At 37.3% G+C, this 27,206-nt stretch overlaps 7 protein-coding genes across 16 annotated transcripts; 5 read left to right on the forward strand and 2 right to left on the reverse strand.

Annotated features, from left to right (window-relative positions):
* The first annotated feature begins 87 nt into the window (after window positions 1-87).
* On the forward strand, window positions 88-4,280 carry LOC103858339 (transcription factor MYB104). Of its 3 annotated transcripts, none has more exons than XM_033288998.1 (4): window positions 88-2,013; window positions 2,495-2,841; window positions 2,936-3,803; window positions 3,890-4,280. In XM_033288998.1, the coding sequence occupies exons 2-4, from the start codon at window positions 2,533-2,535 to the stop codon at window positions 4,018-4,020; spliced, it is 1,308 nt and encodes a 435-aa protein (XP_033144889.1). In that variant the 5' UTR covers window positions 88-2,013; window positions 2,495-2,532; the 3' UTR covers window positions 4,021-4,280. The 3 variants fall into 3 exon arrangements, with proteins under 3 accessions (XP_033144889.1, XP_018512711.1, XP_009133920.1); XM_009135672.3 differs by having other exon boundaries at window positions 90-2,260; XM_018657195.2 differs by having other exon boundaries at window positions 89-2,841.
* A 353-nt stretch (window positions 4,281-4,633) lies between these two features.
* On the forward strand, window positions 4,634-6,064 carry LOC103858340 (Holliday junction resolvase MOC1, chloroplastic). The gene is made up of 5 exons (XM_009135673.3): window positions 4,634-5,133; window positions 5,212-5,317; window positions 5,408-5,460; window positions 5,541-5,672; window positions 5,753-6,064. Exons 1-5 carry the CDS (start codon window positions 4,804-4,806, stop codon window positions 5,924-5,926), a joined length of 795 nt encoding a protein of 264 aa, XP_009133921.1. The 5' UTR covers window positions 4,634-4,803; the 3' UTR covers window positions 5,927-6,064.
* A 778-nt stretch (window positions 6,065-6,842) lies between these two features.
* LOC103858341 (protein N-lysine methyltransferase METTL21A) lies at window positions 6,843-9,645 on the forward strand. 4 transcript variants are annotated; one of them, XM_009135676.3, is made up of 9 exons: window positions 6,843-7,847; window positions 7,933-8,061; window positions 8,146-8,213; window positions 8,287-8,406; window positions 8,661-8,734; window positions 8,817-8,865; window positions 8,939-9,040; window positions 9,131-9,242; window positions 9,317-9,645. In XM_009135676.3, exons 2-9 carry the CDS (start codon window positions 7,979-7,981, stop codon window positions 9,435-9,437), a joined length of 729 nt encoding a protein of 242 aa, XP_009133924.1. In that variant the 5' UTR covers window positions 6,843-7,847; window positions 7,933-7,978; the 3' UTR covers window positions 9,438-9,645. The 4 variants fall into 4 exon arrangements, with proteins under 4 accessions (XP_009133924.1, XP_033144891.1, XP_009133923.1 ...); XM_033289000.1 differs by having other exon boundaries at window positions 6,844-7,862; window positions 7,973-8,061; XM_009135675.3 differs by having other exon boundaries at window positions 6,844-7,847; window positions 7,944-8,061.
* Window positions 9,646-11,330: 1,685 nt separating this feature from the next.
* On the forward strand, window positions 11,331-14,019 carry LOC103858342 (hydroxymethylglutaryl-CoA lyase, mitochondrial). 3 transcript variants are annotated; one of them, XM_009135679.3, is made up of 8 exons: window positions 11,331-11,586; window positions 11,913-12,304; window positions 12,398-12,577; window positions 12,753-12,833; window positions 12,927-13,090; window positions 13,196-13,332; window positions 13,415-13,530; window positions 13,621-14,019. In XM_009135679.3, the coding sequence occupies exons 2-8, from the start codon at window positions 11,921-11,923 to the stop codon at window positions 13,870-13,872; spliced, it is 1,314 nt and encodes a 437-aa protein (XP_009133927.1). In that variant the 5' UTR covers window positions 11,331-11,586; window positions 11,913-11,920; the 3' UTR covers window positions 13,873-14,019. The 3 variants fall into 3 exon arrangements, with proteins under 3 accessions (XP_009133927.1, XP_009133926.1, XP_009133925.1); XM_009135678.3 differs by having other exon boundaries at window positions 11,335-11,586; window positions 11,783-12,304; XM_009135677.3 differs by having other exon boundaries at window positions 11,340-11,586; window positions 11,664-12,304.
* A 193-nt stretch (window positions 14,020-14,212) lies between these two features.
* LOC103858344 (WD repeat-containing protein 11) lies at window positions 14,213-19,756 on the reverse strand. Of its 2 annotated transcripts, XM_009135681.3 has the most exons (20): window positions 18,794-19,756; window positions 18,364-18,715; window positions 18,202-18,289; window positions 17,917-18,098; window positions 17,693-17,829; window positions 17,551-17,617; window positions 17,325-17,466; window positions 17,127-17,244; window positions 16,974-17,049; window positions 16,721-16,903; window positions 16,438-16,598; window positions 16,235-16,340; window positions 15,960-16,164; window positions 15,590-15,852; window positions 15,401-15,522; window positions 15,170-15,314; window positions 15,003-15,095; window positions 14,861-14,934; window positions 14,627-14,680; window positions 14,213-14,541 (listed from the first exon to the last, which is right to left on the reverse strand). In XM_009135681.3, exons 1-20 carry the CDS (start codon window positions 19,717-19,719, stop codon window positions 14,307-14,309), a joined length of 3,729 nt encoding a protein of 1,242 aa, XP_009133929.1. In that variant the 5' UTR covers window positions 19,720-19,756; the 3' UTR covers window positions 14,213-14,306. The 2 variants fall into 2 exon arrangements, with proteins under 2 accessions (XP_009133929.1, XP_018512947.1); XM_018657431.2 differs by having other exon boundaries at window positions 17,551-17,829.
* Window positions 19,757-19,980: 224 nt separating this feature from the next.
* LOC103858345 (glucan endo-1,3-beta-glucosidase 11) lies at window positions 19,981-21,775 on the reverse strand. Its single transcript, XM_009135684.3, has 3 exons — window positions 21,443-21,775; window positions 20,353-21,365; window positions 19,981-20,267 (listed from the first exon to the last, which is right to left on the reverse strand). The coding sequence occupies exons 1-3, from the start codon at window positions 21,504-21,506 to the stop codon at window positions 20,208-20,210; spliced, it is 1,137 nt and encodes a 378-aa protein (XP_009133932.1). The 5' UTR covers window positions 21,507-21,775; the 3' UTR covers window positions 19,981-20,207.
* A 2,014-nt stretch (window positions 21,776-23,789) lies between these two features.
* LOC103858347 (26S proteasome regulatory subunit RPN13) lies at window positions 23,790-27,206 on the forward strand. 2 transcript variants are annotated; one of them, XM_009135685.2, is made up of 14 exons: window positions 23,790-24,034; window positions 24,254-24,313; window positions 24,382-24,474; window positions 24,559-24,618; window positions 24,821-24,859; window positions 24,935-25,009; window positions 25,118-25,184; window positions 25,370-25,442; window positions 25,788-25,909; window positions 26,000-26,023; window positions 26,098-26,192; window positions 26,624-26,701; window positions 26,774-26,828; window positions 26,908-27,206. In XM_009135685.2, the coding sequence occupies exons 2-14, from the start codon at window positions 24,281-24,283 to the stop codon at window positions 26,988-26,990; spliced, it is 897 nt and encodes a 298-aa protein (XP_009133933.1). In that variant the 5' UTR covers window positions 23,790-24,034; window positions 24,254-24,280; the 3' UTR covers window positions 26,991-27,206. The 2 variants fall into 2 exon arrangements, with proteins under 2 accessions (XP_009133933.1, XP_009133934.1); XM_009135686.2 differs by having other exon boundaries at window positions 23,903-24,034; window positions 24,257-24,313.

Here is a 27,206-nt window from a genome sequence, read left to right on the forward strand (position 1 = left end):
AATCAATCAAATTTTCTTTTCTCGGCAATCAAATGAGCAACTCTCTCGGTTGTGTACTCTGTTTTTCTTTTTAGATGTAAAATTTAATTAAACATGACAATTTATGGGGGTTTTTTCTTTGAACAAACATTACAATTTATGTGTATATATATAGTTATATAAATTAAACTAATGTAGTTTGTGCCCTGTAACTTAGTGGTTTTTGTTAGTCCTTCCTCTCAATGAATGCAAACCAGCATAATACATAACAACATAAATTAATGCATTTCCTACCGCAGTTTACACGATTTTATTCATACCATAACATTTAATCATTCCAGTTATTAAATGATAGTGCTATTAGAAAAAGAAAAACTAATAAGTAATAACTTAAAGTAGCATTGAGTAACTGAACCATTTATTTGCAAAACATGAAAAGTCAAAGTTCAGACTCTTCGACCAAATCGCCTCTGCCTCTGCTGATACCAAGTCAAGGCCTTGAGATACTCAGCCTCGCCAAAGTCAGGCCATAGAACATTAGGAAAGTAGAGCTCAGTATAAGCTGATTGCCATAAGAAGAAGTTACTGATCCTTTGCTCTCCGCTGGTTCTGATCAATAGATCAGGGTTTGGATACTCACTACAGCTTGTCATTAACTCTTTGTCAATCATCCTTTCGTCGATATCCTCGACTTGGATGAGCCCATTTTTAGTCTTTTCAGCAAGACATTTGCACGCCGAAGAGAATATTTCATAAGCTTCAATTTACGGTGGAAAAGAACAAAACATAACACGACGAATATAGCGGTTCCTAAAAATTGTATGATTCAGCAACTACCTTAGAGAAATCAGGCTGGTCCTCTAGAAAATTGAAAAATTGAAAGGATTTTTCTTTCCCAAGATTGACACCTCCAAAAATACATTACAACATGCATGGTCAGCCTATGAACTGTCTCACAGCATAAACTTACCAATAAGAGATTTGAATCAAAAATAACTTCCCCTAGAAGAGCAACAAATACCAAGCCCTCATGTATTTCAAAAACTACAAAATGAATAAATGATTTGCCTTGAACAAAGTCAAATGTGGAAGAAAAAAGCTTTCACAAAAAAATCAAGTATTTAAATAGATTAATTTTTTTTTTGAGAGTGAGGAGCCATAACGCTGTTATATAACAGAAAAAAAATTCGAAAGTTCTCATTTTTTTCATTTATCACTAAACAACCAATCTAATTTTAATTTTCTAAATTTAAAATATTCATTTTATAAGTTCAAAATATTTAATATCAATTTGACATTTGCTAGTATATATCATATTATTTAACTGTATCTATAAATTTTAGTTACTAATTAAGATAATGAAAATCTTTAAATTTTAGATATTCATTTAATTAATATTACCCAATCAATTTATAACTATTAGTTCATAACCTTTTATTTAAAATAATATAATCAGCAAATAACATGTTTGGTGAATTCTAATTTTATAATAAAATTTAAAATTAATAAAATATATATATTTTTTTCAGGAAATTGTAGGAATTGGCATTTTGTAACTAGTGACAATCTGATAGATATTTGTTTTTCCATTATTTATAATTTTCTTATAAGATAATAATATTTCTCGTGAGTTTTTTTTTTGGTATGAAAAAAAAAGAAATAGTTAATTGAGTTAGTTTTGTGTTAAACTTGGAAATGACGGTCATTTAAAAAAAAAAAAATACTCCAAAAAAATTGTGATTTTCTTGGAGAAATTGATTTGGTCTTATCGTTAGTAATTTTTAACACGTTTACCTTTTGATTAAATGAAATATGTTAACACAATCAGAACGTATAAATAGTGAAAGCGAATTAATATTACTCCCTTCGTTTGGATTCTCAGGTGCCGGAAAGTGACTAAAACGCAAAAAAAAAAAAGCACACTTTTCTCAGAGAGAGAGAGAGAGGGAGAAAAAAAAGGGGAAGAAATTCGAAAGAGGAGTTAAAATCTCCACGCTTATCTCATCGCCGTTTTTACCAGTCTCTCTAATTCCGGTTTTTGCAGATCTTCTCCTCGAATATCTGATTTTTTTTATTTTATTATTTAAACAGTTCGTTCCTATTTTCTTGTTCGTTCCTCTCTCTCTCTCCAAATGAATTTCCTAGCTTGTTTCTTTCTTTAACTCATTTCAGGTCTTTTTTTAGGTTTTCGATTTATTAGGCATTAGGGTTTTTGTTTTGGGTGGGATTTTATTTTGACACAATAAGAGCTTTGCTGTTTGGTTGTTCGAGATTCAGCCAGGTACCCCAGTTCCGCGTTCGCTTTAATTTAAACTTATTAATCTCATGTTTCGAAAATAGACTGTGATGAGTATTTAAGAGTCGTGTCGCATCGATGAAAATGATTGTAGATCACACTGTTCTTGAATCCTCTGTTTCTACTTATTATGTGTTATTGCTGGATTATTTTAAATATATAAAATATTCTGATTAGTACATTTGTTTTAAATGGAGATTCTGTTTTGTTTGTTTTCAGAGAGGCAGTGTTAGAATGATAGATGAAAGTCAGGCAAGATGGGTAAAGTTCGCCATGATTCGGGATCAGGCGATGAATTTGCAATAGACAAAACATTTCACAAAGGCCCTTGGACATCAGCTGAAGACCAGCTTCTGATAGCTTATGTTGACAAACATGGTGATGGTAACTGGAACGCTGTTCAAAAACACTCTGGCCTTTCTCGCTGTGGCAAAAGCTGCCGCCTTCGCTGGGTGAATCACCTCAGGCCTGATTTAAAGAAAGGCTCTTTTACCGACAAGGAAGAGCAGCGTGTCATCGAGCTTCATGCTTCCATGGGTAACAAATGGGCACGAATGGCTACTGAAGTATGTAACATAAAACTACTGTCTCCCCCCTTTCTCTACTCTATATCTTGTTTTTTTTTGCTCTAAATCTTGTGTGTTTTCCTTTTCTTTTCAGCTACCGGGTCGCACGGATAACGAGATCAAGAATTTCTGGAACACGAGAGTTAAGAGACTGCAGCGACTTGGCTTACCAATTTACCCTGACGAAGTTCGTGAGCAAGCCATGAACGCCGCAGCTCAAAATGGTCACAACGCAGACTCGTTTGACGGTCATCATAGTCAAGAGTCTCTGGAGCTGGACTGTCTCGAGATCCCTGATTTTAATTTCAAGCACTTACAACTCAATGGTGGCTCCTCCTTCTTACAGACGTTGCTTAGCAGTATTCCCACGGGTAACCAGATGAGACAGAATCCGAGCTTGTTTCAGCCTAATATCTACAACGTGATTGCATCTCCTTACCAACAACCGCCTAACCGCAAACGCTTCAGGGAACCAGAAACCGCGTTTCCTTACACGGGTGGTTATGCTACAGACGAACAAAGTGCTCAGCTCTGGAACTCTCCTTTCGTCGAAAGCACTCCAGGACAGTTCAACGTTGCACCAGATAGCCATTTTCTTGGCAATGCTACTGCATACTCTTCTCCTTCTGAGCCTCTCATTCTCGGGGCTGAGAAGTTGGAGCTCCCTTCATTCCAATGTTTTGACACTCAAGAAGACCCTGGCGATTGGGAAACACCACAACACTCTAATAACCCAATGCAGGCTATTGAGTCAGACAATACTTTAGTCCTGTCGTCCCCTCTGACAGACCAGACACCATCCGAGTGTCCATCTGCATTCTGTGATGGATTGTTGGAATCAGTTGTCTATGGATCATCAGGGGAAAAACAGACTACTACTACGGATCCAGATTCCCCGCTGCTCCATCAGTCCTCTCTACTTGACCATATCGAGATTGCGCCAGCCACTGCAAACACAGCAGGTGATCATTTTTAACCTCTTTAGGCGTCATTGTTTTGCGTATTTAATTCTCTCCGAACAAAGCTCCATATTCTTCTTCATCTGCAGGACACAACTCCAGTGCTGAAACCGATTTGGTTCATTTTGGTCCAACTTCCTCAAATGAGAGACGCACATCCTTTGAGAGCGGTGATTGGATAAGACAACTTCTTGGTGAGGATAGGGACTACACCAAGTAGAAGAGGAGGATTCTCTCGATGGCAGGACACGCAGAAAGAGCTCGATCTCTGAGTAGATTAGTCTGTCTGTCTTTACATATAATCAATCAGTACTGTGGCTTACAAAAATAAACGACCTATTAGTTTTAAGTCGGTTTTATAAGCAAGCATTATTGCTGCACGAGATTATGATATGTAAGGTTTCTAAAGATTTTTGATCAAACGGCTTGTTGATCATGCCAAGCTATTTTTGGATCTCCAAATAGATTTTCATAGCTGTATACTTTGCTTGCCGGTTGTGTAACTCCCTCAAGCTTAACCAATGGATGCCAGTGGACAAGATGGATTGATAGACACCACAAAGCTCTGGTGAAAATAGTTTTTGATAAGAGAACCGAATTGAGCTTGTAAAGGCTCAACCTTAGGACTTTCTAACAGTCTAAAATAAATTAAAGAAACAAATAAAATCGAAATAAAAGTCTTGGAAACAAAGGTTTCTGGTTAGATAGTCCGGTTGATAAATTTGTAATTATTTGTTTTACCCTGGTTTTGTGGGTTTTTACTCTATTTTCGAATTTAAATAAATATTAATTAAAATAGAAAAAATACTGAATTAGACAAATCCATTTCATAGCAAGATAGGCAAACAAGAAAACAGTTCTTTTGGGCCTTTAGAAACGATATACAGAGCAAATAGTGAGATCACATAAGGTATAGATCAGTCTCTAATCACTTCTATATAAACAAGAACGGACGCAAAAAGGGCTCATCTAATTTAATTTGGGGGGACACTCTTCTCTTTTAATGCCAACGGCGTACGGTCAAGCGTCACATCCTCCGATGTGCAGTCTCCTCTCTAAGCTCCGACCTCTCCTCTCTCACTCGCCGCCGTTTTCCTCTCCTCCGTTCCGGCGGCGGCGGAGTCTCGCGTTCAGCGCACTTCCTACAAAGACGAAAGCCGTCGACGCAGCGTTGATGAAAGAGAAATGGTTGGAGTCTCTCACTCTTCCCTCACCAGAAGAAGAACACGTGGTGACTCCGGAGTCGAGTTATGTCGTTGGGGTAGACCCAGACTTGTCCGGTGCTTTGGCTCTCTTGAAAATCAACCACGTCTTGGGTTCTTCCGAAGCTCAGGTCAGTCTCCCTGCGAGGATTTGGTTCTCTCTGATTAAATAATTCATCATTACAAGGTTGATTGTGTTTGGATTTTAGGTCTTTGATACTCCGCACCTGCCGGTTTTAGTTGGGAAAAGAGTGCGGAAACGTTTGGATGCAAAGTCAATAGTTGAGTTGATTCGAAGTTTAGATATACCCTCTGGTAAGAAGATGATGATGTTACACAATGTTGTTCTGTTTTTTTTTTTTTTTTTTTTTTGGCTTAGAAGCAATTTTGTGTTCCACAATGCAGGAAGTACGGCGTATATAGAGCAATCAATTCCCTTTCCTAAAGATGGGAAACAGGTCAATAACACTGTTTTTTTTTTTATTATGATATTTATTTCTCAAACATGATGCATGACTGTGTGATTTATATGTCTTAGGGTTGGTATAGCGGAGGTTTTGGATTTGGATTTTGGATAGGAACACTTGTTACGTCAGGCTTTTCGGTTGTTCCCGTTCCTTCAACCGTGTGGAAGAGGCATTTTCAACTTGCTGGTGGAAACTGCACAAAGGTGATTTTTAAAAAAAATTGTGGAAATTTTTATGATTTAAAATCAATCTAATTTGAAAACCAAGTATTTTGTTGTTACAGGATGATAGTAGACGAGTTGCATCGGAGTTGTTTCCTCTGCTTAGTTCGCAACTCCAGAGGAAAAAGGACCATGGTCGAGCTGAAGCACTGCTCATTGCAGCATATGGGGAAACTCTTAAACACGCGAAATTGTTGTACACGCCTCAAGAGTTTGTCTCCTCTGAGGTTTTGTAGAAAGCTAGTCATTTTAATGTTTGTCACTCTCCTCCTCAACTCATTAGTTTCTTATCAAACAATTCTGATTTGTAGTCGATTCTTACCATTGCTAACTGACTTTTAAATAACATTTCGAGATCAATTATTGTGCTTTTGGTAAAAAGCTGCGTCTGATGTTTGCTTCATTTTTTATGATCAAGAAATGGTGATGGAGTATATAATAGGGATGGAGATGTTGAATGATGGCGTAGGATTCTTAGTTTTTGCGGGTGACTGCTTGAAAGATTTTGTTTCGTTCGACTTGAGGCTGAAAGAGCTAATTTGGATTGTTCAGAACTAAAGTTTATTTTTAGACTTTTTCTTAGATTCACCCCAGATTAACCAACCAATAATAGTTTGAAAAAAAAAAGAACAAATAATAAGAATTTACCAAATTATATTATACTTTCAAAGTAAAAAGTAAAATAAATAAAAAATAGTATTACCTGCCACAAACAGCGAAATGATGTCAAAGTTGCAGAAATTTGTTTGAAATTTTAAAATATTTGATTATTGTAAACAGTTTGTATATTTTCAAATTAAATTTTTATCATGGATTATTTTAAATGTAACTCAATTTTATGCCAATTTTATTTCCTGTTTTATTTTGGTTTGTTTTGGATGTTTGTTACCTTTAAGGTTTTCCAAAATCTGATGAACAAAATTTAGATATAAAAAATTGAAAAGCTAAAAGATAATAATAGTTCATGATAAGAATCCGGCAGTGCTCATCTAGGGTTGAGTCTCTTATGGTTTAAATCAAAATTGGTGGTTTGGCTCCACAACCGGTTTATATAAAAAAATAATGGAACAAAAATGAAACAACCCCCAAAACGATGAGCATGCTTTTTACATTTTTGGCAGCCAATAAACGTTGATCCTTGAAGAAGTGACCAGAGAGAGTTCTAGAGAGAGAAACTAGATCTTGTTTTTGGGTCCGGCGTATGGCCGGCGCGTGAGCGTTCGTGCCATCGCCGGAACCTTTTGTTCTTCCGAGAGAGATAACCATCCTGCTTCTCCTTCGATTCCTCTTCACGACCGCCTTGTCGGAGCTCTGGTCCAGTCCCATCCATCGGTGACAACTCGGGGAGTTAACCGTCATCTTTGGTGGTGTTACGGTTGGAGTAACGACGCGATTGTGGGGAGTTTTTGGCGTAGTGAAGTCGGTTTTTTAGTTTAGGTTCCGTTTCCGGGAGGTGGAGGCTTATACAGCTCCATCGCCGCCGGTCTTGTTTCCGGGAGGCGGAGGCTTCTTAAGCTCTGTTATCGCCAGCTCTAGTCTCCGGGGGTGAAGGCGTTCTGGGCCTTGCGTCGCCGGCTCTGGTTCCCCTAGTACTGTTTTAGGGTTTCGTTTGTTTTTTAGGTTTGTCTTGGTTTATTTGGGTTTGGGTGGAGTTGATGGATGGAGGAGCTCTCGTCTGAGGACGATTGAAGCTCTCCGGTGATAAAGGATGATGTCGCGGCGAAGCTTTCTTCCCAGTTTTAGTGATGCATGGAGACGGATGAGATCTCGGTTCACCGATCGATTCTCTCCGAAATAGAACATTCTTGGGTGGAAAGAGCTTGCGATGAGGAGTTTGTGAAGCTAGTGAGTGCTTCTGTGTCCCGGTGTATCGTCTCACTGGCGGTGTCTTGAAGCGGAGGTGCGGCCGCGGAGCGAAGCGGTTGAGCCGCATCGAGTAAAGGATCTAGGGTTGTATGGATGTGGGCCTAAAGTGTATGATTTGGGTTTTGTAATATTCTGGGCTTGGCCCCTTAATCAATAAAATTTTAGATGGGAAAAAAAAAAAAAAAACGATGAGCATGCTCTCTAATTAAATCACACTTTTCTCTGTTCCCACCGCCGCAAGCTGTAGCCCATCGACGCCACTGTTGCCGCGCCTTCCGCTTCTTCTCTCATGTAATACTCTTTTATGTACCTTTCTTGCCCATTTCCTTAGTTCGAAACTATGAACTCGAGTTATTTATTTGGGATTCAATCTAAGAAACTGAACAGTTTACTGGGGGCATCGTTACATTCTGCAGCCAAAGATGGGCAGCGAAATTGAGAAAGGGAGAGAAGAAGAAGAGGAAGATATAGTTTGCTTAGATGAGTCCTTCTTCGTCAACGATGAGTAATTTAACTGTTTGGCTTTTGATTAACTCAAGTGTTTGGTTTTCCCTAGTAAGTAAGTAAGCACATTTTGTTTTGAATGCAGTTATCAGTTGACGACCTTTACGTTTGGGTCCAACGTTCTTGAGCTCTACTGTCTCCAATCAGCTTCAAGTGGGTTTTCATTTTCTTTTATCGACCGACGTACTTTTGTAATTAGTTATCTAACGTAAGTTATCTTGGGCAGCTGATTTTGATTTAACAGGGCAACTGGTTTGGCCTGGTGCTATGCTTATGAACGGTTATCTCTCAGATAATGCTGACATTCTCCAAGGGTGTTCCGTTTTGGAGTTTGGATCTGGCGTTGGTAAGTCCTGTCTTTTTTTTTTTAATCCTAGTAGTTTCTTTGCAAATCACCTCTCGTGCTATGTGTCTTCAAGTTTTAGTTAGGAATGTTCGATCAACAACAATCCGTAAAAGAAATGTTTTTTGTTATTTCCTTGGAACATTTGGTCTTTGATGACATATTTAATTTGTAATTTCCAAAGCGTAGAGGCTCTTTGTTTTTCTCGTTTGAATTCATTTGTAGTCGTTGATCTTTGATCTTGTTATATAACCCAGGTATAACAGGAGTCCTCTGTAGCAAATTTTGCCGTAAAGTTGTTTTTACTGACCACAACGATGAAGTGCTCAAGGTAACGTCGCTTTTGCTAAAGATTTTCTCAGAGAAATAAGTAATTCACCATTGGTTGAAAAGTAATCAGGTCTTGTTTTCAGATACTGAAGAAAAACATCGAGCTTCATGAACATTCAAGCCCCTCCGCTGGTGAGAAAGAAATCAACTTTGATCTTTTACATGCTATTGATGTGTCTCTTCTGTTTGGCGTTTGTATCTACAGAATTAGAGGCTGCAAAGCTAGAATGGGGAAACACTGATCATCTTGGTGAAATTTTACAGAAACACAGTGATGGCTTTGATCTTATTCTTGGAGCTGATATCTATATCCTTTTATGTTCGGTTTGGTTTTGGTTCAATTTCGGAACTCCTCTGATTTTTGTATTTTAAAAAAGATAGCCTTGACAGTACGTACGCTTTCAGCAATCTAGCGTGCCGTTGCTATTTGACAGTGTAGAACAGCTTCTTCGGATCAGAGGACATGGAAACTGCAAGTTCATACTAGCATACGTATCACGGGCTAGACAGTAAGCTTGTCAGCCACAACGTTTTCGATTTTCATTTGTGCCACAAAATAAAACTAAATTAAATATTGTTTCAGGATGGACTCTGCGATCTTGAAGGAAGGCTCTCAGCACGGGATGCTGATGAATGAAGTTCCTGGGACTAGGTGTACCGTGGGGAACTTGGAAGGTGTTATATTTGAGATCACTCTTATATAAAATAAGGAAACGCATAATATTTGGAGTAGTAGTTTCCTCCTTTTATGTTTTTATAGCTGCATACATTTGGTGAAAGTATGCATAGACATTATGGATGCTTTGAAGATAATCCACACCGGTTGGTGAAGAACTGTTGCAACTACATTATCTTCTTTTTGATAGTTGATATATGATATATCCGATTCGTGATTATGATTTTTGGTTTTTTTTTTCTTTTTACTGGAGCTAACTTGCGTGACCTTCAAAAGTAATTTTTGAACAGATCCTAGTAGTCACACTAAAGAGATTTGTAAATTGTTATAGCATTAAATTTAAAGAAGACAAAATGAAGCATTACATAGGAACTCGATTGGCTATATATACTACAATTCAGGTCACAAGTGTTCTTTGTCGACCGTCCAATTGGCTAATGTTACATAGGAATCCGATTGGCTATATACTATAATTGGGGTCACAAGAGGGAGTATATAATTAAGTAATCACAATAATTAGAAGTTCAGTCAAGGTTAGGTAGAATATACACATATGGTTGCATATTTGGCTAATTGACCAACTAATAAAGTCATTTGGCCAATATATTTTCGTTGGGGATAATCACCTATAACACATAGTCAGAGTTTTTATTTAACAAGTCACCATAATTATAAATTCTGAAAAGTTTAGTTGCTTTTATTACTAATTCAGAAAGGCTTAAATCATCTAATTTAATTTGTCGAAACTTATTCTATAAATTTTGATATCTTAAACTTAGTATTTAATAAGATCTTGATATATATGAATTAGTTTATCAAAATTTTGATGCAAGAAATAATTATATAAAAATAAATATGAAAAATAGTTTGTTTTTTTTATAAATAAAATAAATTAAAATAGTGAAACAATACAAATATAAAATAAATTTTCTAAAGTCAAAATGTAGATAACAGAGAACAAAACTTTTAAATGTAACATACAAAAGTAAATTCATATTTATTAGTGAATATTTTAAAATTTGAAAATTTGCCAAAAAAATTTTGAAATACAATCTAGCAAATTATAGTTGGTATTAATATTAATATACTCTAGTAAATTATACATTCCACTGATGATAAATGATTTTTAGTTATTATACTAAATTTTTTATTTTAATACTAAGTTATTTTATTACTATTATAAACTATAAGAATTGTTATGCCAAACAATACTACACCATTTTATATACTTTTTGCGAAACATAATTTTGCTACACAAATAATTTTATACAAGTTAACTTTTCATATTTTATATTAAATCACATTTTTAGAATCTAAATTCTAATTATTATAAATTATCAAACTCTTCATTAATCCCCCCCCCCCCCCCCCCCCCCCCCATACACAAAATATTGATGTTTAACTTTTGTTTTTGTATTTGAAAGATTGATATTTTAAACTTTAATTTATTTCGTTTTAAAATTAAAAAAAAAATTAAATCCAAAAATATGAGTGATATAATTATACCAGGAAGAAAAAATTTAAAAACAAAACAAAAATAAATAAATAAAAATGTGAATTTAATTTTTATTAATATGTAAGCAAATTCTAAAACACCAGTATTTCAAATACAGAGGGAGTAGATCCAAAGGGATTTCCACATTGAAAAATTCATTTAGGTAAATATGAAACTATTATGGAAATTTATTTACAATATATTGACGATATCATAAAATAATTAGAGTTAGTGATTATATCATAAGTAAAACAATATATTCATTGACTGAGATAAAATAACATATTATTAAGTCCAAAACATGCACAAAATTCATTCTAATTATTTAAAACAATCACGATATCACACACTCCACTCATTTAGAGTTTTGTTCCAATGTCAATTTTCAAACAAGCCTCCACCATATATATCATTATAAAAACGAGGAATTAGACAAACTCTATTTAAAATTTATAGTCCAATCAGTGAAGAAGAGTGGGAAAGAAAGAAAAAAAAGAAGAAGATTATTAATTGAGGTGTAAAATTAATGTTTAGGTAGAGGGAGCTTCCCAACCAGAATTAGAGGAGATAAAGTTGCCGCGTCCTTCTCCCAAAATCGAACGCTCTTTCTTTATTTCATATATTCATCTTCTTCTCCTCGTCAATCGAATCCTTTGGGAGGAATCAATCACTCTTTTCTCCGGTAAAATCTCTGCCTCTCTCCCCTTTTTGTTTTTTCTTTTTCTTTCCTGATTATATTGAATCACTAATGATTGTTAGGTTGTTACGATTGTCTTGTATGGATTCCCTTTTGAGTTTCTGATCGATCACCAATGGAAAGTTTGTTGTCATTTTGTTGAAACATATTTTGAGCAATGGATCTGACCATTTTTCTCCAGAAAAAAAAACAACCACCCCCAAAAAACTATTGCTGAAAAATGCAGTGGAATGGGGTGAGGAGAGCCCATTCTTTATGGTGCTGCAAGACACTAACAAACAACACTCATTTGCATCATGCTTATGTTCCAGTCACCACCATGTCGAGTTTGGAGGAGCCACTTGCTTTTGACAAGCTGCCAAGTATGAACACCATCGACAGGATCCAGAGGTTTTCATCCGGTGGTGCCTGTCGCCCCAGGGATGATGATGTCGGCATGGGTCACCGTTGGATCCAGGGAAGAGATTGCACCACCTCTAACTGTTGCAATGATGATGATGATAAGAGCTTTGGTAAAGAGTCATTCCCGTGGAAAAGGCATACTCGGAAAGTATCTGAAGGAGAGATTCTGCTTCGGAGTATTTCTTTCTCAGGAAGAAACTCCTCCTCCTCCACAGTTTCTGGGACTGTTTCCAAAAGTTTTCAGGAGCATAAGTTTCACACCTTTAGCAATGACAATGGCATCTCACATTCAAGTAACAAAGTAATTTTCTTTATGCTGGAAAATTGTTTTTTTTTTTTTATTAAACGTGCCTCCAAAATGATTCATATTCTAATATTTATGTATGGCACTCAGCTGGTTAGAGGGGTACCGAAGTTTGTGAAGGTTGTTGAAGTTGGTCCAAGGGATGGTCTGCAGAACGAGAAAATTATAGTACCCACGTCTGTAAAGGTGGAACTTATTCAGAGATTAGTTTCTGCTGGATTGCCCGTTGTCGAGGCTACAAGCTTTGTATCACCTAAATGGGTTCCCCAGGTAAAATGCTGTTTATATATATATTGTAATATTTGTTTGCTGTAGACAGACTGACTTTTATAAAATGGAAGTTAGTTACCAGTTAGATGTTAGAAACAGTTTTATTTCTGCGACAGACAGATGAAACTAGTTTCTTTGACTGAAAACATAAATTTGTTACTGTTACTACTTGTAGCTTGCAGATGCAAAGGATGTAATGGATGGAGTAAATGCTCTAGATGGGGCTCGATTGCCGGTTCTGACTCCGAATCTAAAAGTGTGCTACATTTTCTCTCTCTCTCTCCAATAAGATTTCTTGTTTCTTAATTTTCGAACACCTGACATAGAATATGCTTTTGCTTCTTGTTAGGGCTTTGAAGCGGCTGTATCTGCAGGTGCCAAGGAAGTTGCAATCTTTGCATCGGCTTCTGAGTCATTCTCCTTGTCAAATATCAACTGTACCATTGAAGAGAGTCTCTTGAGATATCGTGCTGTTGTCACCGCTGCAAAGGAGCATTCCATTCCTGTCCGTGGGTACGTTTCTTCTGCTTCATTACTTGATTCTGGTTTCTCGCCTTTCAAACGCTTTATGGTTTTCACCTCTCTTTTAAATGCGACATTAACCAAAATGTGTTATAGGTATGTATCTTGCGTTGTCGGGTGTCCAGTAGAGGGGGCGGTTCCACCCTCAAAAGTGGCGCATGTTGTAAAAGAGCTCTATGACATGGGTTGCTTTGAGATTTCTCTTGGTGATACAATAGGAATCGGCACTCCCGGTAATTTCTATTTCCCTTAATTAATCAATTTTTCTCTGTTTTGTCTTACAGCTTCTTCTGTTGTCATATATGAATGAATCAGGTACTGTGGTTCCGATGCTTGAAGCTGTGATGGCCGTTGTGCCAGCAGAAAAGCTGGCTGTTCATTTCCACGATACCTACGGGCAAGCTCTTGCAAACATTTTGGTGTCTCTCCAAGTAAGCCAAGCAAATTGAAGAAGATTTCATTTTATAGTGTGGGCTTGAGACTGACATGTGTTATTGATATATCGAAAAAAAAAAAAACAGATGGGAATAAACATAGTAGACTCATCAGTCGCTGGATTAGGCGGATGCCCATATGCAAAAGGAGCTTCAGGAAACGTAGCTTCAGAAGATGTGGTTTACATGTTGAACGGTTTAGGCGTTCAAACCAATGTTGATTTGGGAAAGCTTATAGCTGCTGGAGATTTCATCAGCAAGCATCTTGGCCGTCCAAACGGTTCCAAGGCTGCCGTTGCCCTCAACCGTCGGGTCACAGCTGATGCCTCCAAGATTTGAGTGTTTATAAAAGAGGCTGTTCACATATGTAAACTTCATATGAATAAAAGACTTTAAAGGAGAAAGCAAATACAACTTCTATATATTCAAGATGATATATTAATGGCTCGTTGGTATAAATGATGCAGTGGAATTTATTTAAGCAAACCATGTCGTATATTATTATATAAGTATGAATCTCACTGAACATCATAACGAGCTTCTGTGCCAATTAAAGAAACGTAACAATTCTAAATCGGTAGTCACTGATCAGAAAGAAAAAAATAAACCAGTGGTGAGTAGATTCATTTAAGACATCCGATACTTTGTTAAAACACTATTTGAGTATGAATTATACGAATGACTTGAAAGTATAAACTGATTTATCACTTATAACAATAGTAGGATGATAGAGTTGGAGGTTCTGATTCTTACATAACAGTGTACATACAACCTTAGTGAAGAAAAGGTGGTGAATCCATGCATATATGCACCAGCTTCTCCTGATACAACTCATAGCATTTAGTAATTGCTATCACGTCTTCATTGTCATCATCAATGCTCCAACTGTTTGCTAGAGTTTCCTGGCAAGCTAAAATGAAAATAGCTGCTGTCTCGGGCTGCTCAGCTTTGCGAAATGCTGCTAGAGCTTGCTCAAATGCTCCTATCGCTATATATAGCATCACACCTCTACACTTTCGAAATCCAGATTAAGTTTACCTTAAACCTATTTCATAGGGTGTGCGTTTTCTCAAAATGAGTTAGCATTACATACCTCCAAATGTCATGTTCAGTTTGCATGACGTGTGTTGCCCACCTCTGCAACACTCTAAGTAAAATAAGTAAAAACATCAATTAAATTTATTTCCTAAGTACATTATGTATGTATATATAGGTCGAGGGGCATCCAGATAGTTCTCTTTGGGAATTTTATTCTTCTTTCATTTTGATAAAGAAAGTTCTGATTCTTAAATTTAATCGATAAAGTAAAAAAAAAATTAGGGGACACCTTGCATAGTCAGATCCATCTAAATGCGTAGCTGCCAATGTAGCAGAATCCGTCCAACAACCAGCATCTTGTAACTGCATTGAGGAAAACATATAGCCAAACTTGGGATGTAAAACCTGTTAACATTGAAACAAAACCTAACCTGGGAGCATGCTTCTTGGTATCTTCCAACTGAGCAGAGAAGATGAGTTCCAGAAAGTGATCTGTCTGGTCTTACCATATTGGCTGCAACTACCTTTATTCGGAAACCATGTCAAGAAAGAAATAATTCATGTTATATGATTCACAAAAAAAAAACAGTGTTAATACCTTCACCGCTAGCTCAACGAGGGATTTGGACACGCTAGTAGATAAAGCAACAGCACGCAGTGCATTGGGGTAGAAATAAGAGCTATCTGGAGAAGTGGAGAGTAACAAACTGACTGCACCTTCCAAGTTCCCAACTGATACAAGTCTAATCATCAAAGAAAAAGTATGTTAGGCTCAAATCTTTTAAATAATTTTTTAGTTCTGAAAGGAATATGGTTGAAGATAACTAACTCGTGTACTCGGTTCTGAATGGCCTCTTCCCCTCCTAGATTCTCGTGCCACGGGATTCGTTCACTAGCGTATAACCATAATTCATTTTGTTCAAAAGCCATTAATTTTAGCTGACCTTCACCCTGTTCACCAACCCCAAAATATTAGCGCACTCTATTTATTTATAGTTTATGCCACTAGATGACTAACCAGAGAACCAATTTTCTCAAATCCTGAAACTGAGGGTCCCTTTGGTGTAATTTTATTTAGCATAGTTGCCTCTTCAAAATGCTTCGTGGAAATCTTGCTTTTAATTTTGTTGGCTTCATAGTTCATAGCACAAGGTAGTTTTAACCAAAAAAATGCCTCGGAAGTTTCTCCAAAAATGGCAGCCGTGAATGCAAATCTTGCAGCATAACCTTTATTTACTAGTCTGGAGTACAGTTTTGCTTTCTCATCATCTAGTAGGCAGCCTGTAGCCATAAGAATTTTAAATATTTTCTTACAGAAATAAAATGTAAAATCATCATATAAAAAATCACACAAGATATGATGGAAAAAGAAATAAGATGAATTTAACCTTCTAAACGATATGGTTCTAGTACTTTAAGCAATATTTCTATCACGGCAGGGTCACCGATTGGTGGGAAATCAATCATGGAACTCCTAAGGTCTTTAGAAGATGAAGTTCTTTCCGGAATAGAATGTGATCGTTTTCCAATACATTGACTAGATGTGTTGAACCAAGATGGATTTACACCCAGTTGCAAGATCATCCGAAATGCCTACACATATATATACTATAAGATAAGGTATTTATGATCCACTTGAAATCAAAATATTAATATACCTTACCAAGGCATGCGATACAGGCAATAGCATAGGAGTGCATAAAGGTACTGGACGATATTTTTCCTTGGGAGGTTTTGTGTGGGATTTTTGGGTTATCATTTTTTCATTTCTACAGGAACAGGAGTTAAATTAGGAACATCAATGACTATGCATAGGATTTGCCTACTCTCAAATATCATTTGTATGATGTTACATGAATCACTTACACATGGACCTCGACCAGGCGGAAGCTACCATCAGTTCCAACAACACACAGTACAAGGGAGTCAAATCGGCTAGTTCCCAGGGCCAACCAATCAAGTTCAAGTATAAGGGAGCCAGGTATTTGAGGCCTTATAAGGGAAATGGCTAATGGATCCGGCGAATCCTACAATAAAATATAAGAGCATCACTGTCTACAGAGGAATTGTAAGGTTGTTTATGCACATTACAGGTAGAGTTATCAGGAAAAAAAAATCTTATTATAACAATGTCAAAAAACTTTCTTACAATATCGTAGAAGGAGAAGGTGTTGTCAAAAAATAGCACAAAGATCCGTCCTCTGCTAATACTGTCATGATAGATGGGTGAAAATTTGATCTTCTTTATTCCTTCTTTGCATGTGTTAAACGACGAAGAGTTACCGGATGTTACATCCCACCACCGTATGTTTCCTAACTTGTCACCTGTGACCTGTTAAATGATTGTCTAAGATGTTTCTTAAAGTTCATTAGAGATAACATGAAGAGGAAAGAATACATACAACATGAGGCACGCGATATGCCATAGCAGTAATTAACCCATCAAAAGTATTGAAAGAAGCTTCCGGCCATTTCGGTCTAAAAGAAAAAAAGATGAATATACAATGTCATAGCACGATGAAGAAAAAACTCTGAGAATGTTTTCCAAAAGCAACCTGAAATCTCGAATCCTTCGTCCATAAACTTCAAAAACGCCAAGTGCACCATTTACTAGTGCAAATGCAAAACTTTCAGAAGTATCATCTTGGAGTTGTCCATCAGCAGTGCCAACTTCTGTTGGAAAGACATTCTTTTTATAATAAGGTTCAATGTAAATATGAAAAGAATTATTATAAAAACTAGCTCACTAAAACCTGATGCTTTTGGAGTTCCAGAGACAATTGTTTCTTGGTTAGAAGAGATAGAAGGCTGTTTTGAGAGGCTCTTTTCAGCTGAATTTGGAATAGTTGGGAGCGTCCATTCCAAAACCGTAAATGGAAGAGTTAGTGATCTAATCTACATCAAGGTACAAGTCATAGTGTAATTACAATTCTATTTCATCATAAATATTTTTTTTTAACACGTAAGAAACTAACTTACCATCACTGGACTTTTAGTCATTGCCCACACTTCTACAGGATCACCACGGAATAAAATAAGAAGATACCTAGTAAAACCAAGGGTGGTTTGTTTTATTCGGCGAGCTCTATTTCGTTTCCTTAGGGAAAAAAAAGAGACCAACCTCCCAGAAGATGAAACCTTTAGAGCTCTTATGGGAGCTCGCTCTGGTTTTTGCAAAACTCGAAAGCCTTTACTAACGCCACTCCTAAGACATGTGATGGCGAGCCTATTAATAAATCCACCTGTTCGTGTACTCACCTGGCACCACAAAAGCAAACATTATCGTTGTTCAAAAAATCAAACAAAAAACATAGTGTGACCCTATGAATAAATATTTTATTTTACCCGACTACAAGAGAATGAAACGAGTCTCGAATTTCCTAGCCAATTTAAACCCCTGATACGGCTGGTGTGTGCAGAGAAACTTGCTGCTACTGCGTTTGCAGACACATCAACAACATCAATTGTGCCAGCTTCAGTTCCCAAAGCTACGAGAGGTACTACTACAGCAGGAGAGTTCCCTCCACCTTCATAACCATTAGTTACATTACAATACATCAACTTTTTTGATGATTTTCATTTTTTATCTAAGCATATTCAAAAATTCACAGAGTTGTTGATGCAACTAACGAGCCAATGTTGCTGTCATTGAAGGGGTTGGTACCGCAAGAATAGTCACTGTTGACGAGAGAAGCTGCAGTTGTCCAACTAAAGAGATCTGCACCAAAGAGATTTTCTGTAAATAGAAACAATCTATAAAAGGTAGAGATGTTTTCTGATTTGGCCATATACCTCAAAAGATGTATCAGTTGAGCTCTTTAGTCCCTTGTCATTACTCTGAAGATTAGAAGAATCATTATCTCTTTTGACGCTCAAAATCCAACTCCATATTTTACCATCATCAGATATAGATATAAAATGTGTCTTGAACCCAAGAAAAGCATCATCATCTCCACTGAAATAAAAAGAATCATCGACGACCTTTGAACCATCCAGAACAGGATCTGAATGGATCTTCCTAATGTTTTGGAGGGTTGAGTCCAACTGGGAGATGAGAAGAGACAGAAGAGAGGGTAACGGTGGAGAAATACCAATTGCTGGTATCAACTCTTCGATTCCACACAAGACATGGACTTGTTCCCCTCTGCAAAAAAAAAAAAAAGACTACAATGAGAAAAAAGACCAAACAAAGAGAGAAACAAAGATGAGAGTGGCTCCTCACTCTTGTCGTCGCCAAATGCTGAGCCTGCAATCAAAGTGAAGGCAGTACAAAAACTCTTGGTTTGGGTCAGGCAAAACATCAACAAACTTGGCGTACTCACGAGGTAAAGCAACCACGTAGAGGGTTGCGTCGTATTGTAAATCAAACACGACAAGCTCTCTAGGAAAGGTGACGAAGATGATGTGTTTCCAGTGTGGTGAGAAAGAGAATTTCGCAGAATAAAAAGGGAAAACGGCTGTTGAAGAGTGACTGCTGCTGCTGCTACTAACAAGGGCCTCACGTTCTAGCTTCTGCAGATCGGTGCTATCCGTTTGGATGTGAAACTCCTTGGACGTAACATCGTTCTCAGTGATCCCAACCAGTTTAACGGAAAGAAGAAACCCTTTGAGTCCGAGAAGGCAGAAATGGCTGGAGTCGAAGGGATCGCAACGGATGCAAGATATGAACTCAGGAGATGAGTCATGTTTCCAGAACACGTGTCCTGAATCCGTGTAGAGCGTGAGAGAAGATGAACCGGAGATGGCAGCAATGATGTAAGATTCGGGTAGAGCCAATACCCAACAGAGATCCTGCACGCCTCCGTCAGAGTCTTGTTCAAGCCATAGGCGGACAGAAGGGACGCGAAAGTCAACAAGAGCGATGCGGCCGAGGTTATCACCCACAGCGATGAGGAGATGAGAGGAGAAGGGATCACGCTGACGACTGAGTGGGAGAGGAGCCCACCGAAGAGAGGTGACTGTAGGACTTGCAGATGAGAGAGGGGAAGGGAGGGAGACGGTGGAAATGAGCTGCAGAGACTGTGAGTCGACGAGAGAGACACAAGGACCAGAAGCAAACGCGAGCAGGCCGGAGGTGCTGAGGTCGGCAGCTGATAAGTTGCTTCGGCTAGGTGGTCCAGGTAGAATAGAATTAGAGGACGAACTCATTTTTTTTTCTTATTAGCTTTCTTTGAGAATTGTAGGATGATTTGTATGTTTTTTTAGAGTTTTGGAGGGAGAAACTAAATGATGTTGCGCATCTGTTTAGGCTGAAGACTCTATCTCATGTTTCTAATAACAGAATCCCCCAAACCGTTAGGATCTCTGCTTTACTTTCAACTTACTAAATTTCTACCTATTTTTATCTTTCCGCACTATTATAAAAGATGAATATGATTATTATGTATTGTTTGTAGCATTTGGGCTGCATAGCATAAAATCAGAGTTTATTAATTCTAGATCGTACGAAACAAAAATATTCATAATCCTTTTAATCTAATAAGCAGAGAGCCAAATTTATGTATACATAAGATTTGATATAATAATATTATATATGAGAGCTTCTGTGCTCCTAGCATTTCGTTAGCCTCTCACTTCTAGTAGTAATGTAATGATAAAAAACCCGAGGATCCAATCGTCAAATCTCATACACCATTTCATATCATCACGAGGAGAACCGAGATAGAGATGACTAATGCCACATAGCAAGAAGCTACCTGCAACAAAACACAGAAGATAATAGTCTCAATACAAGACTCAAAGATCATACATACATAATCAGAGTATTATTCATCATCATACCTTTGACGATGAAAAGGACTTTAGGCTGTTGAATCCGATATCATAAGATATGGTTCCATCAGGCTTATAAAGTCCAAAGTGGGTCTCAGAACTTTTCCCCGGTTTGGAATTTTCATTGAACAACGCAAAGATGTACGCCTTGAGCACCTTTTTGGGCCTAAGAGGCGTCCCTTTCTTCTTTGCAAGCCTCTTCCTGAGGTTATAGTTATAAGTCCTGGCGTTCTCAGGAGTCGCAGCTGGTTCATCCGAATCACCTTTAGAAGCCCACCCCGTTTCAGTAATCATGACCTCCATCTCCTTGAACCCAGCATCTTCCAGGGCCATGTAAGCCGCGTCAATCTGCGCGTCAAGCATGTTATCATACCGCAGATTGGTTTTCGGGTCGTAGATCCCTTCAGTCGGCTTGAAAAGCGCGTAGTTGATATCGATCTGAGTCGGGTTATAAGTGTATGCCAAAAACGGGTAAGCGTTCAGACAAAAAGGAGAGCCAATCTGATCAAAGAACTCCAGTAACGGCTTCATGAACTGAACAACATTGTCCTTGAAAACACAAGAAGACGGCGGGTACGAGTCAGCAAACACAGCCTGCGAATGAGCCGTGGTGATCTGTACCGTTTCCTCAAGATTCATCTTCTTCAAGGCGTTGTAGACGTTCTTCGCAGCGCCTAGTAAGGCTCCGGAGAGCTCGGAGTCGCCGCCTCCTAAAACTTCGTTGCCTATGGCGATACCACGGATCCGGGTGGTTGGTAAGAAAGAATGAACATTGTCTTTGACCCAAGTGAGGGCGTGGTCAGCGTTAGAGCTCATCTCTTTCAAGAAGCCGTTAGGGAGACCAACGACAAGGTCTAAACCAGTGCCGCTGAAGGCTTGGAGGACAGTGTGGTCGGCGTCGTAGATACGGACGTTACGGATTTTAGCTTGCTTAAGAAGTAAGACTACTTTATCAGGCGAGGGGATGTTATCAGCGATCCTTCCATAGTTTATCCCGTAAGTTCCAACGAATGCTCCTTTTGCTGGAGACAATCAACAACACTATTAGACTCAACCCATAAACTGTATTAAATAATCTTTTATTGAAATCGGATTGAACCTGTTAAAATCGGACTGAAGAAGAAGAAGAGGAAGTTGAGAAGAAGCAACCGAGAACTTCTCATCTGATATTTTTTGGGAAAAAGAGATAGACGATTCAGGTCACAGAGAGCTAACCGAGAATCTGGTTCCACAGCAACATTAGATTCTTCGGATCAACCAAAACCCTTAAAAGTCTGGAAGAGAAACCCAAAGTGATTTTTTTTTTCTGCTTGACTTGAATGAATGATTGATTGCAAAAGAGAGAGAGAGATATTTTTGGGGGGGGGGGATTCGTCTTCGTCGCTGTCGAGAGTATATGAAATAAGTTGCAATGTGAAACAAAAAAAAAGGAGAGAGAATAAGTTGGCAATTTCACTTTTTTTTTAATCTTTTAAATAAAGTGTTTAAGTGAATATAATTAATAATATGAAAAGGGAAAATAAGATTGGAAATTTCGTAGTTGTTAAGTAGTGATGTGGTTGGACGGTGTGTTTCTTTGGACGTACCAGCATTACAGCTAAATCAGACGTGTATGGACCTCATTGCATCACTTTTCCTCAAGTGCTTTTGTTTTCTTATTAGTATAACAAAACATCTAATTTTCTCTCTCCTTTCTCTCTAACTTTCCCAGAGCTTAAATTTACCGGTTCTCGGCTCTGGTGATTTTGTTTCGTTCTACAGTAAGTTTTTTTTATTATCTAATAACATTGAAACTATGATATTTTTACTAACCAAGGGTGTAACCCCACGAAAGCGAGGAGTCGGGTATGTAGTTGTTTCTCTATATTACTTTGTTGAAATGCCAAGATTTGTGTTTTCACCATTTGAGATTGCCTCTAAGTTTGTTATAATCACGCTATGCAATATGCTTCTAAGTTTTCACCATTTGATTCCAATTCCATCTCACCTTTGAATCTAATGCCTTTATCTTTGAGTGAAAGAATTAATGTTGATGGTAAAAAAAAAAGGCATAAATGGTGAAACAGTTTCATACTGAAGCTAGAAGGAACTTGGAGGAGAAAACCAAGCAGTATGTTAGACAAGTTAACAAGGACAGCGTGAGATGATCTTTGATGTGGGTGATCAAGTTTGGGTCCATTTGAGAAATGAGAGGTTTCCAAATGAAAGGAAATCAAAGCTAATGTCAAGGATTAATGGTCTTTTGACAGTCACACACATAATCAACAACAATGCCTATAAACTCGATATGTAAGGTAAGAATGATGTTTGTGATAATTTTAATGTTTCTAACTTGGCTTTTTTTTGTTGCAGATAATCTAGATTTGAGGACAAATCTTTTTCAAGAGAGAGGGGATGATGTGATCATGCGAATGCAACATGAAACAGTTAAAGAAGAGATCAACAATGAGGATGTCTTAGCTATTCCATAAGATCCAATAACTCGTGCTAGACCAAAGAAGCTGACACTGGAATGCTTAAGTCTATTTATGAAAAATGTCGGCCGAATTTCCAATCACGAAGCCTTCCTCTTTGTAGAGTTTTATCCAACTAACTGATAAACACTTGGCAAATCCTGTTGTGTGTGCTCTTTTTCTCTAACTTGGTTTTGTCTCACTAGATTTTTCAAGTTAGGTTTTTAATGAGGTCACAACTGTCCTAGTTAATTTGCTGATATATCACGTGTGAGTGAATGAACACTTGTTATCAAGCCTTATGTATAACTAGTTGCAGATTGATATTAGAAGAAATAAGCTAGAACGAGGAAATGAATACAACAAGTCAAACAACACATAGATGACTATGAAAAAGTACATTTTTTATATGTAGGAGACAAAAAGAAACAAAATAGCATTCTTGAGTTTTTGATGTTTATGTTGCTATGTGACATCGGGATTCAAAATTTCTTACCAACAATCAAAGCCACGAGACTTGTAGATGCTTTTTGAATCATTGACAACCTCCGATATTTTTAGATGCTTCAAAATTGCTATCCAAAAAAATAAGGTCACGAGAAATTGTAGAAGAACAACTAGTGAACTTTTTTCACGACTTAAATAAGATAACTTTTTTTATAGCTCAGTTTCTTCATGATTTGATATCGAGAGAAAGAGAACCTCGACGAGTCTTTTTTTAAAAAAAATCGTTTGTTTTTAGCTATATTAATGGTTAACGGTATTATTGTCTTTTGATCTATTAGTGAAAATTATATTTCTGATTTTTTACTTGGAGAGACTAGTTTAGGATAAAAACTTAATAAGGCTATTGAGGAGAATTTTCCGAAATATAATTATCAAAGATTATATAACATCAATTTTCCTTTTCTAAAATGTAAATAAGAAACCATTAAAGAATTTTTTTGTAATAATAATTATCTTTTTTTAAATCTGTTTTGAAACTTAAACAAAAGATATTTGAATAATATATTTTAACACATCAAACTTTTAATTAATTAATACATGTCCAAGTTAATTAGGAATTAAAAAAACAGAGCTTTATATAATAAGAAGATAAAAGCGCAAACAAACAGGAAGGAAGGAATCGGAGGAAACATAAAATAAAAAAAAAGGTTAAAAGGAAGAGAAGAAAGAAAAGCCGAGAAAGAGATTGATTATCAGCTAAATCCATTCGTAGCGGACTTTCTTGTGAGAAGGTATTAATCTAATCTGCTTAAGATTTGTGCCTAGGGTTTTTGTTCTTCCATCAGTATCTAAGGATTCGCTTTCAGATCTGCTTTCTATATATTAAATTTGTATTCTCTCCTACAAAGTGCGTCGTTTATCGTTACGAAGCTGCAAGTAGTAGAACCTCCTGCTCTAGCGTTTAGTTTTATCGAAGAGCAGGATTGTGATTTCTTCGTGTACTCTTGCAGTAGAAAGAAAGAGAGAGAGTCGGTGATATGAGTTCAAGTGAAGCTTTTCCCGTGATGCAGGTACAAATTTACTCAGATTGTTGAATATAAAGTTGCAACTGCTAAATAACTTTTGATTTATTTGGCAGGAAATCATGCTTGAGTTTCGTGCTGGTAAGATGTCTTTGCAGGGAACAAGGGTTGTCCCTGATGCACGAAAAGGACTTGTCCGCATTGCTAGAGTAATCTCCCCCCCACACTTGTTACCAGTGGCACGTTACTGGTTGGTTCTCTGCACAATTAATCTTATCTCTTCTCTCTTTCAGGGCGAGGAGGGACTGGTTCATTTCCAGTGGCTTGATCGAACCCTGAATGCGGTTGAAGATGTATCCTTTGCACTTTTAAAATAATTATTATTAGATATAGATTCAAAGGTTATTCAAATTTCAAGTCTTTGCTAGCCCAGTGGATTTGTGACCTGAGCCTAACAACTTGTTCCATTGAAATAAAACAAATTCAGAGACTTATTAATTGTTGCTGGTAGTTGTTCCAGTTACAGTGTTTTCTCCTTGACGATACCATTTGTAGGATCAAATTGTTTTCCCTGATGAAGCGATATTTGAAAAGGTATGCCCGTTCCGTTCTATTTAAGTTGCTAGCATTTTTGATGTTCTAATTTCCCACAACTTGCTTCCTGTTTAGGTTAATCAATCATCAGACAGGGTGTACATTCTGAAGTTCAACAGTGATGACCGCAAGTTATTCTTATGGTTACAGGTGCTTTTATACATGATATGTTTGTGACCTAATCAATTTCATCTTGATGCCTTGCTGATCTTTGATCTTATTTGTTTCTGCGAACTCTTTTTGTAACTAATTTTGCAGGAGCCAAGAGCTGAGGGTGATGCAGACATATGCTCTGCGGTCAATCAGTACCTTAATCAACCACTAGGCACGTAACATTCTTATCTTGTTTCAAACAGTCTAGGACTCTGCGTTAATTCGCATATGAGCCTGAAAATGTTTTTCCCATCTCTCTGGGTGTAACATATGCCCCTGATAATGCAAGCACTCAATGTTTAGTCGCTATATAGCAGGACAGTATTGAATAATTCTAATAAAGTTTCTGTTCACCAGAGTTTGGTGAAGGAGATGCCGTTGCTATCCCGGAGGAAGTGGAAGAGATGGCAGAAGACGATGTTTCATCCAGGTACTGATTTTGTCAAACTCTTAGTCTTGCATAGCCATTTTATCTTCGTGAAACAGATATTATCCTACTGTTTTCCTTATGTTGCATTTTACTTGTGACTACACTTTGCGAATTATAGTTTCTCTTGACAAGGGGTCGACAAATTTTGCTATCAAAAGCTATCTCCTTCTCTTATGGCAAAAAAAAAAAAAAAAAAAAAAAAATATCTCCTATCTCCATGATTATGATATAAAGAATGGCTTAACAGTTAATTTTATTATGTTATCAAGGAATATGCTATATTTTGGTGTTGTAAGAACGCTATTACTTTGCTACAAATGGTATTAACTTATTTATCCTTCATAGAGCTGGAAACTTGGTTGTACCAAATGTGTCTACAGAGGTGAGTGATGTGTCATCTTCGTCTGGACCAGTCAAGCTGGCAGACCTCCAAAGAATTCTGAACAACCTCTCTTCTGGTCCTGCAGGTAAAATTATCAACCGCTTGGTACTCCCTTCAATAAGCTTTTCTGGTTTCCCTCTTATATACTCATTCCGGTACGTTGATATTATTTTAGGTATCACTGGAGATGAAGACGAAGGTGAATATTTTCAATTTTAGGTATTCTGTTTATTCATTATTTACCACATCGTCCTCATGTTTCATCTTCCCAAGGCCTAGCATTAGGGGATATCCTGAAGCCGGAGTTGATTATGCCATTGCTTGAGATGTTACCGGTACAAGAACGATTGTCTTCGCATTTACCCGAGGTATGTGCTGGGCGTCAGTGTTTTATATATCTAATGAAGATGATTATTTACATGGACTTGTAAGTTCTTTCTTTCTTTTAAATGTGTGATAGAAGCAACCGAGTCTTGTTGTAAATTTAGGGGACTTAAGAGGCACAGAGGGTCTCTAGATTATTAAATGATTTAGGGGTGGGATTAAAAAGTTGTATGTGGTGAAAGGAGAGCGTTTTATCTGTTGGTGTTGTTGTTTGAGAGTGGAATAGCTTTGATTGGGTAGACAGAACAATAGAATTGACACCAAGAAATTTCTTTTATATTAATACCATAGACAAATTCGGATTGGCCCTAACTTCCATTTTAATCTGTTAGCTCACTGACGTCAACTATTGTTGCCGAGTCCACTAGGCTAATAACAATGTTCATGCACTGGACTAATCCAAGGATTTTGACAGGGTCACTGTAGGGCAGAAGATATACTGGAGTTGTTACAGAGCCCTCCTTTTCGTCAACAAGTAGATGCATTTACCTATGTAAGCCTCTCTGTGACAATGTTGTTTGCGTTCTTGGCTTGATAATCTGACTCCACTTTACTCTCGCTCTAGGTACTTCGCACAGGACAGATAGATTTGACTCAGTTCGGTATCGACCCAAGTAAATGTGAGTCCGGCTCTTGCAATAAAATTTCCAAAGGCTTCTTGTTTCATTTTTATAAATACAGTTTTCACTCTTATTGTAGATAAGTTCACAGTTGTCTCATTCCTAGAGGCACTCGAGGACTCGGTTTCATCGCAATCAAACGACGCAATGGATGAAAGTTGATCTTTTCATATTCTCATGATGTTGTTCCAAGTTCGACCTTTCAACTAAGATACTTATTTTCGTTGTTCGATGAATTTGGATTTATGAAGTTTTGCTGAAGTTTATGTGTTAGGATTTTTATTTTGTCAAACACAGGTTTTCAAGCATTGTTATCAGTTTGAGTTTTATTATTCGATATAACAAAAAAATATATATAAAGCCAGGTCGGTTTTACCA

The sequence above is a fragment of the Brassica rapa genome, chromosome A03 (assembly GCF_000309985.2).
Source record: "Brassica rapa cultivar Chiifu-401-42 chromosome A03, CAAS_Brap_v3.01, whole genome shotgun sequence".
Classification (NCBI taxonomy): Eukaryota; Viridiplantae; Streptophyta; class Magnoliopsida; order Brassicales; family Brassicaceae; genus Brassica; species Brassica rapa.